The sequence below is a fragment of the Marmota marmota genome, unplaced genomic scaffold (assembly GCF_001458135.2).
Source record: "Marmota marmota marmota unplaced genomic scaffold, marMar, whole genome shotgun sequence".
In the NCBI taxonomy this organism is placed as follows: Eukaryota; Metazoa; Chordata; class Mammalia; order Rodentia; family Sciuridae; genus Marmota; species Marmota marmota.
Window position 1 is genome coordinate 24613017 of NW_026000211.1, and position 17988 is coordinate 24631004.

The 17988-nt window shown below is 33.9% G+C and overlaps 1 protein-coding gene across 1 annotated transcript in view; it reads left to right on the forward strand.

Moving 5' to 3' along the window:
* The window catches only part of Nek1 (NIMA related kinase 1), a 161886-nt gene that overhangs the window by 129766 nt on the left and 14132 nt on the right, over positions 1–17988 (forward strand). The window contains exons 27-29 of the mRNA XM_048791768.1: positions 1012–1100; positions 2009–2256; positions 16497–16648. Of these exons, the coding sequence (XP_048647725.1) occupies positions 1012–1100; positions 2009–2256; positions 16497–16648 (489 nt within the window). The remainder of the gene's footprint in view (positions 1–1011; positions 1101–2008; positions 2257–16496; positions 16649–17988) is intronic.

The following is a 17988-nucleotide window of genomic DNA, read 5'->3' on the forward strand; positions in this document are numbered from 1 at the left end:
AATAATTTAATTTCTTTTAATTGTCAGTGAACTTTATTTATTTATATGTGGTGCTGAAAATCAAACTCAGTGCCTCACACATTCTAGACAAGCCCTTTACCACTGAGCCACAACCCCAGCCCTAATTTAATTTCTTAATAGATATTCACATGGTTCAGAAATTAACAAGTGCATAAAGTATTTGAAGAAATATAATAAAATTTCTTGCCTGCCTCTATTTTTATCCAACCAATTTCCACTCTTTTTTTCCTTCAGATAATTTTAGGTATGTGTAAACAAAAATATGGGCTGGAGATGTGGCTCAAGCGGTAGCGCGCTTGCCTGGCATGCATGCGGCCCGGGTTCGATCCTCAGCACCACATACAAAGATGTTGTGTCTGCTGAGAACTAAAAAATAAATATTAAAAAATTCTCTCTCTCTCTCTCTCTCTCTTTAAAAATAAATAAATAAATATACACCCTTCCTTTTTAAATAGAATTACGAGTATAAGGTAATATTTTTTACCTTGTTTATTTTTAGTCACTAATACATATGAGAAATATTTTCATATTAGTACATAAAAACGACTTCCTCCTCTTTTGTATTTCACTGTATGGATACTCTAACTCATCAGATCTTCTGCTTGATAGATATTTAGCAATATTGCAAATAATGTTGCAATGAATAATATTTTACATAAGGAAATTTTTGTGTATCTGTAAGATAAAAATACAGAAATATTATTGCTGGGTCAATTCCACTTTTACAAATTGCATTTGTAATTCAGTTATTTTTTTTTCCCAGGGGTTGTATCAGTTTGAATTCTCAGAGTATATGAATGATTAATGATAGAGTTTGAACAAAGTGAAACATATGGTATGCTTATAAGAAAAAATATATATAAAAGTGAGAAAAATATTTGAAAGAGAGATCACAGGATGCTAATGAATTTGAGTTCTGTTTTCTTTATATTAGAGCACTTTTATTTCTGGTAAACTATGTTTTTGAACTGGTGTACCCATTTATGGCAGATTGGAAGATAGGGAAGCCATTCAGCAAAATGAAGTTTCTGAGGATGGAATCCTGAGAAATGTGGACCACTTTAGTGAGAGTCATACAGGTAAGTATCATTGCATTAGTCTGATTTCTTTCTGAAAGGTTAACACCAACTTGTTTCATTTGGGCAATATATACATACAGAACATTCCTTATCAGTCATCATAGTCATTTTTTTATTTATATATGACAGCGGAATGCATTACAATTCTTATTACACGTATAGAGCACAATTTTTCATATCTCTGGTTGTATACACAGTATATTCACACCAATTTGTTTCTTCATAGCTGTACATTGGATAATAATGATCATCACATTCCACCATCATTAATTCCCTTCCCCTCCAACCCCTCTGCCCTAGAGTCCGTCTATTCCTCCCATGCTCCCCCTCCCTATCTCACTATGAATCAGCCTCCTTATATCAAAGAAAACATTCAGCATTTGGTTTTTTGGGATTGGCTAACTTCACTTAGCATTAAAATGTAGTATGTGTAAAGCATTGGAATCTGCATTCATAAACCTGGATTTTATAACAAAATAGGCAGGAAAAGTTATTAAATTATTGTATTGAGTATTTATGGAAAGAATTCTTTGTGAAAACTAAACCAATATACTAAGGACATTAAATAAATTTTTTGTCTTTTAAAAATAGTATTACTTTAAATATGAGAAATGTAATTTTCTTCTTAGAACAAAGATAAACTGAAAAAAATATGAATACCTAATCCACTGTTAAGTGTGTTTTTCACGTTTGCTTGGATCTATGTCTATATTTTAGGACTTCCAATATAATAATAATAATAATAAAGATTATTTAGAAGATAGCATACTCACAAATTTTTTGTTTTCCCAGTAGATGTGAGTTTATTTTATATAATTCTTGTTAAATACTATGCCTTGTCAAAATCATTTAAAGCTTTATTTAAGTACTGTTCAGACTGATCACATAATCTCTCCTTTGTACCCTAGAACCTGGAATAGATGATTCTCAGCACTCTAATTGTGATATAGATAAATCTATACAACCAGAACCATTTTTCCAAAAAGTGGTTCATTCTGAACAATTGAATTTAGTCTCTCAAGGTCAGTCAATTCAGTGTTTACCAGAGGAATCCATTCCACTTCGTTCTCACTCTGATTCACCACCAAGGAATAAAAACAAGAATTCTTTGCTGATTGGACTTTCAACTGGTCTTTTTGATGCAAACAATCCAAAGGCAAGTATAGTTTTCAAAAGGAATTTTTATCTGTTTGGTAATATTTCTTATTGGCTGCTTTTCTTAATGTTGAGTTTTAATCTCTTAAAAACACATATGTTAGTTAAATTGTCTTCTAAGTTTTATTATTTCTGACAGGAAATTTATATTTGTATTTATTTATTTATTTATTTATTTATTTATTTAGGTGCCGGGATTGAACCCAGGGGTACTTAACTACTGAGCCACATCACCAGCCCTTTTTTATATTGTATTTAGAGACAGGGTCTCACTCAGTTGCTTAGGGCCTCCCTAAGTTGCTAAGACTGACTCTGAACTCTGTGTTTATATGCTACATGTTTTTTTTTTTTTTAATCCATTCATTTACTGAAGGGCATCTATTGGTTCCACAGTTTAGTTATTATGAATTGTGCTGCTATAAACATTGATGTAGCTCTGTCCCTATAGTATGCTGTTTTTAAGTCCTTTGGGTATAAACCAAGGAGAGGGATAATTAGGTCAAATGGTGGTTCCATTCCCTATTTTCCAAGGAATCTCCTTACTGCTTTCCATATTGGCTGTACCAATTGGCTACAGTCCTCCCTTAGCCTTCCAAACCGCTGGGATTACAGACAGGCATGAGCCACCATGCCTGGCTTGTGATTCTTTTTTTATTTTATTTTATTTTTTAGTTGTAGATGGACACAATACGTTTATTTTATTTATTTGTTTTATATGGTGCTGAGGACTGAACCCAGGGCACCACACATGCTAGACGAGCACTCTACTGCTGAGCCTATACAACCCCAGCCCGTCTTTTTATCTTCCTTTTTTATATGTAATGTTTCTTCTTCCCTCCGGCTTCTTTTAAAAAAATTTTTTCTCATTAGTTTCTAGCAATTTGACTCTGAAACACTTTGGTAAGGTTTTTGGGGGGTTTTGGGGGGAGGGGTGTTTTTATCCTGCTTGGGGTCTGATGGCCCTATGGGTCATAGTTTTAATCAAATAAAAAATTTGTTGGCTAGTCAGGGTGCCTTTTTTTTTTTTTTAAGCAGTCTACCACTGAGTTACATCCACATACAGGAAGTATTGCATAGTACTTTAATAGTTTTCTGAGATTGTGGTCATTTTGTTGTTAAGTCTTTTTTCACTTTGTGTTTCATTGTGGGTTGATTCCATTTATATGTGTTCAAGTTTACTCATCATTTTTTCTCCATACTGCTTTCCGTATTGGCTGCACCAGTTTGCAATCCCACCAACAGTGGATCTTTTTCCCCACATCATCGCTAACACTTATTGTTGTTTGTATTCATAATAGCTGCCATTCTGACTGGAGTGAGATGAAATCTTAGAGTTGTTTTGATTTGCATTTCTCTAATTGCTAGCTGTGATGAACATTTTTTTATGTATTTGTTGATTGATTGTATATCATCTTCTGAGAAGAATCTGTTCAGGTCCTTGGCCCATTTATTGATTGGGTTATTTGGGGTTTTTTTTGGTGTTTAGCTTTTTGAGTTCCTTTCTTTTATTATTATTTATTTTTAGTTGTAAGATGGACACAATATCTTTATTTTATTTATTTATTTTTTTAATGTGGTGCTGAGGATAGAACCCAGGGTGTCTTGGACGTGCTAGGTGAGCACTCTACCCCTGAGCCACAACCCCAACCCCTTTTTGAGTTCTTTATATACCCTAGAGATTAGTGCTCTAACTAATGTGTGAGGAGTAAAAATTTGCTCCCAAGATGTAGGCTCTCTATTCACCTCACAGATAATTTCTTTTGCCTAGAAGAAACTTTTTAGTTTGAATCTATCCCATTTATTGATTCTTGGTTTTAATTCTTGCGATATAGGAGTCTTATTAAGGAAGTTGGGTCCTAATCCCGCATGTTGGAGATTAGGGCCTACTTTTTCTTCTATTAGACACAGGGTCTCTGATTTCATTCCTAAGTCTTTGATCCATTTTGAGTTGAGTTTTGTGTATGGTGAGAGATAGGGGTTTAATTTTATTTTGTTGTATATGGATTTCCAGTTTTCCCAGCACCATTTGTTGAAGATACTATCTTTTCTCCAATACATGTTTTTGGCACCTTTGTCTAATATAAGATAATTGTAATTTTGTGGTTAGTCTCTGTGTCCTCTATTCTGTACCATTGGTCTATGAGTCCAATTGGTGCCAATACCATGCTGTTTTTGTTACTATTACTCTGTAATATAGTTTAAGGACTGGTATAGTGATGCCACCTGCTTCACTCTTCCTGCTAAGGATTGCTTTAGCTATTTTGGGTCTCTTATTTTTCCAGATTGAATTTCTTTTTTTTTTTTAAATATTTATTTTTTAATTCTCGGTGGACACAACATCTTTGTTTGTATGTGGTGCTGAGGATCGAACCCGGGCCGCACGCATGCCAGGCGAGCGCGCTACCACTTGAGCCACATCCCCAGCCCCTCCAGATTGAATTTCATGATTGCTTTTTCTATTTCTATGAGGAATGCCACTGGGATTTTGATCAGAATTGCATTAAATCTGTATAATGCTTTTGGTAGTATGGTTATTTTGATAATATTAATTCTACCTATCCAAGAGCAAGGTAGATCTTTCCATCTTCTAAGGTCTTCTTTGATTTCTTTCTTAAGGCCCAGGCCAACATCATTCTAAATGGAGAAAAATTGAAGACATTCCCTCTAAAAACTGGAATAAGACAGGGATGCCCTCTTTTACCACTTCTATTTAACATAATTCTTGAAACACTGGCCAGCACAATTAGATGAAAGAAAGGGATACACATAGGAAAAGAAGAACTCAAATTAGCACTATTTGCTGATGATATGATTCTATACCTAGAAGACCCAAAAAGTTCCACCAGAAAACTTCTAGAATTAATAAATCAATTCAGCAATGTAGCAGGATATAAAATCAACACCCATAAATCAAATTCATTTCTGTATGTCAGTGACAAATCCTCAGAAAGGAAAACTACCCCATTTACAATAGCCTCAAAAAAATAAAATAAAATACTTGGGAAACAACGAAAAAGGTAAAAGATCTATCTCCATTTCTACTGACTGTGGATCAGTAGATGATTTAATCTTCTACTGGCTATGGGCCATTTTTTGCCTGCATTGTGACATGTTTTGTAATTCTTTATTTGAAGCTCAACCTTGTAAATATTATATTGCTGGGTTTCATTTTCTTTCTTTAAAATATGTTGGGCTTTTTTTAACATCTAGTTACGTTTGAATTTATTTTATACTTTCAGACTTTGTTTTTCAACTTTGCTGGGACAGATATATAGTCATCTTGTCTTTAAAGCTATTACCCTGTGACCTGTGACCCTTTGAGATCTCCACTATATACCCAGGTGATCACTGAGGAAAACTCCCTTCTCTTGGTTAGAGCTAATCATTTTCTCTATCTGCATGAGTTCTGAACATCTTTCAACCTACAGGGCCCCAGTTATTTTTGCCTGGCCCTGTAAAGTTTCAGGCAACTCTATACGTATACAACCTATTCTTCTTCAGCAACTCAGAAAAACTACCAGTTACCTTGTTATGAATTTTCTGCAGGGTTTTTGGATTTTCCTGAGTACTCAGGGCCTCACACTTGCTAGGAATGTGTTCCAGCCTTTTCTTTTTTCATTCATTCATTCATTTTTGAGACAAGGTCTCACCACATTGGCCAGCCTTGACCTCTTCTTGCCTCAGCTTCTCAAGCATCTGGGATTACAGGTGTGCGCCACCATGTCCAGCTTTTTTTTTTTTTTTCAATGAAACTCTCTCCTTTCTGAACTTTATTTCATTGATCCAGCAAGGCTACACACAGAGTCCAGATATTTTTCTCCAAACAGAAGGCCAGTTTAGGGGAAAAGTAAGGGATCATTCTTGCCTGTCTGTTGTTCAGTCTCTGAACTATGCTTCAGGTATTTTGTCCAGCTTTCTAGTTGTTTTGGTGGGTGGTTGGGTCTGGTCCTTGTTTCATTGTGTCTAGAGCATGAAGTCTCCAAGTAATTTATTTTCCCTAGGTAATCCCTGACATTAAATATCGTTTCAATGCTAATAACGTTATTTCTTCCCCTCTCTCTTACAGATCATTTATCTGTTCCATCAATCAAGCAGTTGTCTCTTAACTAATCTCCCTCAGTTCATGCCTGTCTGAAATCCATTGTCCAAATTACAAACCAGAATTGATTTTTAATATTATGAATCATTAATTCACTGACATGTTTAGACTTCAGAGGTTTTCCACTGCTCTTATAATTACATTCAAACTCTTTACCATCATCTACAGGTTTGATATGGCATTTACTATCTCTTCCTCAACTCAGAACCTCTCACTCTCTTTTCCTTTTTTTCCTCTGATGCATCAAATCCTTTCCCGTATTAGGGACTTTGTGCTGCCATTATCTTGGTCTGGAAGGAGCTTCTTTTTGTTCTCTTAATTTTGGCTCATTATTGCCTTTTGAGTCTCATTTCTCAAATATATATTTATCAATGGGACCTTGACTCCATTTCCATTCCTAGTAATTTCCATCCATTACTTACTTATTTTATAGCAGCTATTTCTTTTTTTTAACTTTTTTTTAATATTTATTTTTTAGCTGTAGTTGGACACAATACCTTTATTTTATTTATTTATATGTGGTGCTGAGGATCGAACCCAGGGCCTCGAATGTGCTAGGCGAGTGCTCCACCACTGAGCCACAACCCCTATAGCAGCATTTCAAAGTGTAATTTCGTTTACTTATTTGTTTATTGTCTGTCCTTCAATAGAATGTGATGCTCTTCAGGTTAAGAACCTTATTTATTATACATAACTATATAGATTTTTACACATATATTTATTACCCACCATGGCCTAGATAGTTTTAATAAATAAAAAAGTAAATAAACATCAAATATGTACATAGTTAAAAAAGTAAGAAGTCAAATCGCTTAGTTCATATTCTAGCTGAAGACTTATAGTTGTGTGATTTAAGTGCCTTAGTTTCGCATATGTAAGGTAGGCATAATAACAATCCCTTGCTCATAGAATCATTGAAAGAATAAAATAAGTAAAGCACTTATATCATATAAGGGCTCAGTAAAGTTAGGTGTCATCATCATGGTCATCAGGTTATCATGTCCTAGTTATAGGACATGCTATTTTAATAGATGCAAGAAACTCTGATATAGTATTTATTAGCTTTTCAGCTTCACTTATTATATTGACTTTAAACTATATTCTTATAAATAATAATAATATACTATGCATTTCAAAAAGCTAGAAGAAAGCCAGGCGTGGTGGTACATGCCTGTAATCCCTACAACTCAGAGGCTAACGCAGGAGGATTGCAAGTTTGAGGCCAGCCTCAACCAACTTAATGAAGCCCTAAGGCACATAGTGAGACTCTTCTCAAAATAAAAATAAAAAGGACTGGGTATGTAGATCAGGGGTTAAAAAAAAAAAAAACCTGGATTCCATCCCCAGTCCCTCCCCACACCAAAAAAAAAAAAAAAGCTAGAAGAAAGGATATTGAATGTTTTAACTTTAAAGAAATGATAAACACAGCTGGTTATGGTGGTGCACTCCTGTAATCCCAGCAACTAGGGAGGCTGCGGCAGCAGGATCACAAGTTGAGGCTAGCCATAGCAACTTAGTGAAACCATATCTCAAAAAAGGAAAAAGGCTTGGGATATAGCTCAGAGGTAAAGTGCCCCTATACCCAGTAACTCTCTCTTACAAAAAATGATAAATGTTTGAAGAGATATGTTTAGCCTGATTTAAATACTACACCGTGTATACTTGTATTAAAACATTACATGGTACCTCATTAATATGTAAAATTTTGTGTTTTTATGTATCAATTTAAAAATAAATTTTGGGGGGATAGGAATAGGAAAGACAGTGGAATGATTCAGACATAACTTTCCTATGTACATATATGAATATCCCACAGTGAATCTCTACATCATGTACAACTAGAAGACTGGGATCCTAATTGGAATAAGATGTTCTCCATGTTTGTATGAAGATGTCAAGTTATGCTCTATTGTCATGTATAACTAAAAAGAACAAAAATTAATAAATATGTTAAAAATAAAACTGTGGTTACAAAAAACCAAAAGTAAGAGTATATTCTTAAATATCTTTGTTTATTTGTTATAGATGAAAAATTTCTAAAAGGCATTATTTTGAAAAATAATATTTGGGCTAAAAGGTTTTACCTCTAGAAATGTATTTATCTATGACATTTAAAGTGAGGATTGTTACTTAGTACACAAAAGATTTGTCTTAAATAAGATATATGTTGTTATGCCTTTCTGCCCTCAGTTTGCTTTTATAGGTAATATAAGAAGTTCTTTAGGAAATTTTTTTTTAAATCTACCACACTTTATCTCTTTCAAGTGTTTCAGGGTATAAGTAAATCATTATCATTAATTCAACCAATATTTATCAAGTGCTGCTTTATGATAGGTGCTGAGTTTGCATTTGTGATAAGGTGTTCATTGCTATAAGAGAAAACAAAGAAGTAAAAACACTTTTAGTAATTACTGTAATGGAGAGATGAATCATGGAATGGGGAGAACACTAAAGAGGTAATTATTATTTCTACCTTAGAACAAAGAAAGGTAGGTTTCTCAAGTAGATGCGTGCATGATGTAGGCATAGAGAACATTAAAGCAAAAGAAACTGGCATGAAACATGGAACAGCATAGTGTATTTGAGGTATTACAACAAGTTCTTTGTTACTAAAGTGTGAAAGGAGTGAGATTCCAGTCATTCTTGTTCTTAAGGGGTAGTTTTCAAATTTGTGGGATCCTTTCCTGCTCTTCAGAAGTCTTTTTGTCCCAGAATACAGCAACTCAATGTTTGGAAGAGAAAGGAGGAACTATTCTTGTTGCTCAGGTCCTCCCTGCACTCTAGCCTCTACCCCATTCTATACCTCATAAGTGGCTCCTTAAACAAATCTATAGAATTCTAGGGTTATGGAAATGTGCTTTGGATCATGATACTAAGGCATTCTTTTAATGTACTTTAAATGGTTCTTTTTGCAGAAACCAAAATGTAATGATAGTAAACCAAATTATATGTCTAAGCACTGATAAAGATAGTAATTAGTGGTTTAGTTAATCACTGTAAGACTGGCAATAAGAATAATACTTTGATTGCCACCATCCATCAGAGGGTCTATATATAAATGATGGCCTGGAACAAAGACTGCTCTTCCTTTTACATTATTTATGCTCTGCCTCAAACAAAAACAATTAAAGATTATATCCAAATATATAAATTGTAAGAATGAACATACATTACAAATCAGCAAGCCACTAGCAACTATTATACATAGTTGTTAATGTTCAGTATAAGATTTATGTAGTAATCAAAGTAAAAAGTGTTATAAACTCTGCCATATTTCTCAAAGAAGAGAAAATATAAGTCATTCATGAGGAAAGCTTTGATTGGATCTTCCGTGTATAAAAGATTTCTCTTTGGGGCTTTTATATAATTACTTGATACATGATAATTTCAGTACCATTTCTACTGTAAATACAATAGCATATTTCTTAAGGTAGTTGTAGTAGTGACTTGATTAAATGAAAATCCCTGAAAGGAAGTTAGCAAAAGGTCAAAATAAAAATAAATTTAAAGTCATGGTTTTCCTTGTGATCTTGCTCACATAAAGACAGAATCTATGTTGCCAAATGAATAAGCTGCTTTTTTGTTTTTAAATAATCACATTTTGCAGTAAGCTTACTTTTAACAATGATTACTCAGTGTATGGCGCTGCAAAGGCATGTATATTTCTGGTTGATAAAAGGTCTTTGTAACTTAGAATCAAATAAGGAAATGATAAGGTTGGTAGCTATAGTAGAAAATGACTATAATTTAACCTAGATGCTAGTCTGCATAGGTGGCAAGCCACTTTTATTCAAGATTTACCAATCAGAACTACAGCTTCTTCAAGAAACAAAGCTTTCTTTCTGGTCCATTCAGCAGTGATTAATAACCAATTTGTTTTGAACCATAGAGTGAGTATTAATCTTAAACTCTAACATGGGCATTGTCTGGCATGTTTGTTTCAGATGTTCTGCCCTATAAACTCAAGGGTGTCTCTTTTAATGTATCTGGAATAGAGTTAGGAATATATATTGTTGCCACGCACTGATGGTGATTCTGGATCTAGTGGTCCACCTCTGCACTGTGGAAACATTGCCATAGAGCAAAGTGGACCTAATTAGGGCCTGAAGTGTTTAAAGCGTGGTGTCTCCCTGCTTAGCTATTAAAAATACCAATAATGCTCCCAAGTAATGACCAGTTTTGAGTGCCTTTCAGATGGATTGCCATGATGAACATCTTGTCAAATACATCCATAACTATTAAACAAGTTAATTTTCTGTGTTAAGTTATTGGATAGCAGCCACTTAAATTGTGGAAAAGGGCTGCTAATGTGATTTTTACTTCACTGTCTGACAGCAACACAACTACCAAATTGTAATCATGTCCATTACTAGTTTGTGAAGACCATATTATCACAGTAATACAGAGTTTACTTAACTTTCTGTTGTTCCTAAAAGGGGTATATAATTCTAATTCACTAAAATTCCAGCAAAATACATAGACTTGAGATCAGAAAACAGCTTTTCACTATTTATAATTATTTTATCTCTTGGGAAATGATTGTCACCTACTTGGACTTTACAAAAGTACCTAATAAATATGTAACACTAATTATTAATGTAATAATAACCAACTTTATCAAGCATCTGTGGTATTCTGGCTACTGTTCTACCTTACTTTAAATATAATAATTTAATTCTTACAACTACCCTGTGAGATAAGTGCTGTTATCCCACTTTAAACATGAGAAAATAAGGATGATGAAAGATCACATCATACATAGGTCAGTATAGATTTTGAGGGACTTATTAATAACACAAAGTCAGTGTTAAATTGATCCAATCTCTTTACACAGAGACAAAGATGGTTAAACATCACTAAAAAATGTATTTTTTAACTGCTTATCACATATTTTGCCATAAAAATAACATTGGTCAATGGTGAAATAGTTCTTGCCATTACTGCTTTATGTGAAAAACTTGCCTGGGAAAGCTTGAAATAAATTTCAGAGGAAAGTGCTATAAAATTGGGGTGTAATATTCAAAAAATTAATAAATATAATTTGAAGGATTAGAGGGGTTTGTCTTTTTTTTTAATATGGAGTAAACTAATATACCTGTGGTATTAATTAATTAATTAATTAAGGTTAACAGAACAGACTGGCAAAGTTTTTAGCCCATAAACCAGAACAGTCTTGGAAAAGTTTAGGTGTTTCTGTTTGTTCATTCAGTGAGCTCCATTTCTCTGGCTTGCTTGCTCTTCTCCTCCTCCTCCACTCCTCTCACCTATCAGTGTTATTCTAGGAGAGAACTATGGCTTGTGATATTTAGATAATGCTTTTAATCCTTTATGCAGACACAGCTGTTCTCTGATCTCATGGGGACAGCTTCTCTAGGTTCACAATTCTCAGTCACGATATTTTTCTACACTGAAAATATCATAAGGCAATATCTAGATCTATTTTCCACCACCAATGTATGTTCAGTGTCTAACACATGGTAATGCTGAATAAATTTTTGCTGAATAATCTGTGGATAGAATATATTCATCAGTTAGAGACTGTTTTTTTTACACATTATTGCTTTATGCCTTACCAAATACAACTTTTCTTTTAAGCAAAGGAGTTCAGCCATAAAAGTTAATGGCAAAGCATTGTTAAACGTTTATTGTCTACCAGACAGCTTTCTTTTTTTCTGTTTCATTAGAGGAAATTCATTAGTGGTGAGTTTTGATTAAACTTGTGCCAGGGATTGAACCCAGGGCCTTGAACATGCTAGGCAAGTGCTCTACCACTAAGCTACATCCCCAGTTCCACTATGGGGAGTCTTTTAAATTTAAAATCAGTTTGGGGAAACTCCATCACACCTTCAGAAGAAATAAAATTAGTAAAAAGTTGATTCACAGTTTAAAGCCAGTGAGTTTTATTCTTCTCTAAAGAATAGTTGTTTATTTAAAAATATAAGTCAGGCTTAGTGGCGCATACCTGTAATCCCCAATGGCTCAGGAGGCTGAGGCAGAAGAATTGAGAGTTCAAAGCCAGCTTCAAGCAATTTAGTGAGGCACTAAGGAAATGTTGAGACCCTGTCTCTAAATAAAATGTTTGTTTTTTTTTAAAGGGCTTGGGGTGTGGCTAAGTGGTTAAGTGCTCCTGGTTTAATCCCTGGCACCAAAAGTATTTTTTTTTTTAATGAAAATATAAACTGTTTAAGGATGTTAGATTGTTCTTACAAGTAGATAAAGAATAAATTTGTGGAGTTCCCCCTACCCTCCCTTTCTAATTCTGTGACAGAATATTCTAAGCATATTTGTTTAGTCAACAAATATTTAATAAAGATCTACTCTATGCCAAGCACCATTCTAAATGCTGCGGTTATAGTAGTGAATAAAACAGACAAAAATCTGATGCTCGAGAAGTTTATATTATAATTGAGGAATGTAGATGATAAAATATATTGCATATTAGATGTTGGTAAATAATTTTGAAAAAACTGAAGCAAGGCTAATGAAAGGCATTTGTTTGTATGAACAGCACCCTTTCTCCTTCAGCATGTCAGGTTAGGTTTGAGATTCTTCCTCTGAGGTTGCTCCTGGCTGGGATGCATGCTTTCATAATGTAGCCAAGGTCAGTTTACTTTCGTAAATATTTAAACCAGAACTTTGAATTTGTTATGACTTTATAAAAGGAAATTATCAACATATTTCATCCCATCAGTTTTTTAAAAATAGAAACAGTCTCAGGATTCTATTAAGTTGTAATCCCATGAAAACTGAGGGAGGTTGAGGTAGATAATGACCTCTTAGCTACCTTTCAAATTTGCTGCCAAGAAAGACCCACATAGGAGTCAGATGAAGATCACAGATAGATTTTATTTTTGATAAAGCTAGACAGAAAATTTGGCTTAGATTTTATCCAAAATGTGCTCCTCAGTATTTTTTTAATATTTTATTTTTTAATTGTAGTTGGACACAATATCTTTATTTTATTTATTTATTTGTTTGTTTTTATGTGGTGCTGAGAATGGAACCCAGGGCCTCGCATGTGGTAGTCAAGTAGTGATTGAAAGTCCTTGAAATAACCTAGGAGTCTACAAAACAGACTTCCTTAACCCCTAGTGAGCTTTTAAACCCAGTAAGCTCCAGCTTCAGGGAAACTGAAGGTTGGACCCATTTTACCTGCAGAAAGCAGGTGGTCCTAACCTGGTGTACTTACCATAAAGCAGCATAAGGGAAGCAAGAAACATACCCTTCAAGGCAGGCAGATCTAAGAATGAGTAGGAAGGGTGTGCACTTTTTTTAGCAGTGCCTTCTCTCATTTGCCTTGAGTCAGTTCATTCTCACTTTAGTGGAGGATAGTGAATAAGGAATAGAAAGAAAACAGATGTGTTATGCCGAAAACTTTTACCTTCTGGAAAGTGAAGTGGGAAACATCACTATAAAAACGTGAGAATTTTTATTATAGTAAATGCAAAATGGGGAAAAACGATTAATGTATAATTCATAAGTAGTACACGTGCCTTAAATGTTGATTCTTTTTGGTTGTTGTAGTAGTTGTAGTTGTAGATGCACAGCATGCCTTTATTTTATTTGTATATTTTTATGTGATGCTAAGGATCAAACCCATGGCCTTACATGTGCTAGGCAAGTGCTCTGCCACTGAGCTACAGCCCCAGCCCAAATGTTGATTCTTTGGGTTTGCTCAAATATCTATCCTTAGACAATATCTTTAATTTTTGCCTTTGGTAAAGGTTAATACTTTTTAATTGTTTTACATTTATTTGTAGGTTGGGGTTTATGGGTTGAAGTAAGGAAATATTTGTAGAAGTTATTTTGAGAGAACAGTGTTACAGTTTAATTGCACTGAACAAAGTATTAAACAAATTTGCCCATTGTTTGATTCATGATATAACTACAACAGTATTAAGTCATAATATTATATGAAAACCTGTATAGTTGAAAAAGTGAGTTAACAGAATTCTTTTAAGTGGAATTTGATGTGAAATTCTGTGAATAAGCTGGTATTCAATTCATTTACTATCTTGTTTGTGGTTTTCTATTTTTAAGAAAAATAAAACTAACCAACTAAAACTAAAGAAAACATACATTTAAAAAAAAGAGTTTAAAGATTTGCTAAAGCATTGCTTTCCTGTTGGATTTTACAGTGGTACTAAATGCTAGCTTTACAAATTATCATGGTACAGAGAATCTACAGGAAAAAATTATAAATGGAGATCTCAGACAACATGTTAGGAATGAGCTAACATTTTCAAGAGGATTTCTTTCTGTGGATGTTAAAACTATGAAATATTATTGTTTAAACATGAAAAAAATTAGGAAAATCCAAATTATAGAACTGAAAGGAGGCTGGGTGTACCTCAGTAGTGAAGTTGTACTTAGCAGGGCCGGAGGGAAAGAGGCAAGAAGGGGTCCTTACATAAAATTTTTGTGATAAAGATGAAGATCATACTTAAAGTGTATCAAGCTAGGGTTGTAGCTCAGTGGTAAAGTACTTGACTAACACAGGTGAGGCCCTGGGTTCAATTAAATAAAATAAAGGTTAAATTCTAAAAAAAATAAATAAAAATAAGAAAATAAAGTGTATCATACTTTTATGTAGACATAAAGGGTTTTTCCTGCTGATAGTTCTTGGATTAGTGGCTTAATATAAGCCTGATCAAGAGATAGGTTGTCAAATTACATGACCACTTAAATTTTGTTCTGACTGTATTATTTTATGATAGGTTATGAAGATTATTTTAATTAGTAAAAGGAGATTACTTTACCAGGGCTAGCTCAAATTTTTCTCAGTTTATCATATCCTTTCATATAATTTCCTCAAATTTAGGTATACGATGCATATATGCTATTTGTTTCTGTTGATTAGTAATTAGCTAAGGAAATTGTTACTGGGTGCCTATTTTGCATGTCTCTGGCTCATAATATACATGGTTAAAACCATAAAGTAATAAACAAGTCAAGTGTAAATTCTGCTGGCAGTAGAAAATCAGCAAAAGAAATACCTTCAGTACTATTATTAAATGCTTTAAAAAGCAGTATATCATCTTTACCAACTTTGCCAATTTGTAGTTCAAAACCATTTTTCCCTTGAGTGCTATAATATGTAAATTATGTTCAAATAATGGAAATCTATCCTTCATCATTCTCAAAAACAGATTGTACTAATAAAATTGGCCAAGTATATAAATTTTCATTAATATGCTAAACATTGTGTTTTCTTCAAAGTCTTCCATCTGGTGTAGAGTTCTTATCAGGGCCTTAGTAGTCAAGTTTCAAACCTCATGAATTCCTTTAGTGTTAACCCAGTCCAGAGACTTAAGTATGTGGTTATTTGTTTCATATCCCTGTCTATTTGTCACATTCTCATTGTTGAAAGGTTGGTGAACAGAGGCTATGCCTGTTATCCCTGGTCTTATCCATCACAAATTTAAATTTTCAACACCTCAACTGTGAACTGTGTTTTTCTCAACATAGTTGGCTGAGTGCCTTCTCTCTGCTGTTATAAGTGACTCTCAGCACTGACATCAAAGTGCTTGTTCTTCCAGCCTTCCATTTGAGTGGGCAGGCTCTATTCAGAGCCCATGTCCAGGCAAGTGTTACTAGGATTCTCTTGACACTGATTTGAGGCCCTAGGTTTAACCAACGTTGGCTAGCCAGCAACTCCTATGATTAAGTGATACAGTTATGTGTAATTGTGCGTATCCACTCCTGAGAGAATTTGCTCCAGAATTTGAGCAAGACAGTATGAGGAGAGATGACCATAGGAAGGTGAGAAGACCACCTAGAAATACCATGAAAGAGGGACAGCATAAGCCATGAGTGATAAAGAGAGAACGGGCAATTTCTAGAACTCCCTGACTCCTGATAGATTTCCACTTCCAGTTCACTTATATAACTAAACACCTCTTCCTACCTTTTAAAGGTGATTTAAATGAATTTCTCTGTATTAGAATTCAATCATAACTTGTTTTCTCTGTGAAAAAATACTGAGCTGAATTTCAGTGAACTAGGTTCTAACCTTGGGAAAGTTACCATTGAATCCTTTAGTTCTAAATATATGATTATATATATAATTACTATTAGTTTTAATTTTCTTTCTCAACTTTAATTCTTTTACTCTAAATAAGTAATCTGTCAACTTCTTTTAGATGCTGAGGACATGTTCACTGCCAGATCTCTCAAAGCTGTTCAGCACCCTAATGGATGTTCCCACTGTAGGAGATGTTCATCAAGACAATCTTGAGATAGATGAAATTGAAGATGAACACGTTAAAGAAGGGCCTTCTGATTCCGAAGACATGTAAGCATAATGCCACTAATAAATACTAGCACTAATTTCTGAATTGATGATTTTTTAAAAGTTCAGAAAGGTTAACTAGATAGTTTATTTTTAATGTTTTAAAGTCCTTTTAACATTTCTTTTTCATTTTTTAATTTTTATTTTTTTTAGTTGTAGGTAAACACAATATCTTTGTTTTATTTATTTATTTTGTGTGGTGCTGAGGATCCAACCCAGTGCCTCATGCATGCGAGGCAAGCACTCAACCACTAAGCTACAACCTCAGCCCCTAGACAGTTTTTTAAATGATCTATAGCTGATGTTTTATTACTTGTAACTTTTTATAACTTATTTAAAATATAATCATGAAATTTTGAGAATGTATATCTGCCTCTAAATAATATAGTAACTTTATAAGAAAGTGGTTTCAATTTTGTTAATTGTTTTCTTCATCATTGAGTATCCAGCATACTACCTTGGATATAAGCTTAATATTTGGTTAAATGAATAAATGTAAGCAGGATAATGACTGTTTAATAGTGATACAAGGATTGCAATGGGAAATTTTGAAGTAATTAATACACTGCACTTCTCCTCCCAGGAAAATTACCAGAAAGCTGCACATGTATCTTTTACCATGTTTGATTTTAGGGCCATGTCAATGGGGAATTGGCAGGGGAGGAATGTACCTGCACAGATATGTGGAGGTGATTTGGGGTGGGATGTAGTCTGCATGTGATTCGATTGCCTTCACAAAATTATTTTGTTTGTGATCGATGGGGAATTTAGATTTCAAGAAGGAATTTAATGGATAACACATCTGAGAGCTATAGAGAGTGGTGACTCCTTCGATAAAAATCCTCTTATACTTTCTTCAATATCAATCCCTCAGACGAATGTTGTAAACTTTGGGGGGAAATAAAACCAGAATATTCTGGAATAAAGTGTTTGAAAACATATAGTATATTCAAATTACTCCAAGAATAAATTATTAAATATTAGAATTATATGATTTATTTTGATGTTTTTAGACTTAAATTTTAGCTTCTCACCTCTGCCTTTAAATGGAAAGACCCTAGAATATTTATCTGATTAAAAGCATTTTATCAGTGTTATAATTTTTCTTTTTTTTTTTTGATTCTTTTTTTTATTATTAGTTGTTCAAAACATTACAAAGCTCTTGACATATCATATTTCATACATTTGATTCAAGCAGATTATGAACTCCCATTTTTACCCCGTATGCATATTACAGATTCACATCGGTTCTACATCCACTTTTTTACATACTGCCATACTAGTGTCTGTTGTATTCTGCTACCCTTCCTATCCTCTACTATCCCCCCTCCCCTCCCCTCCCC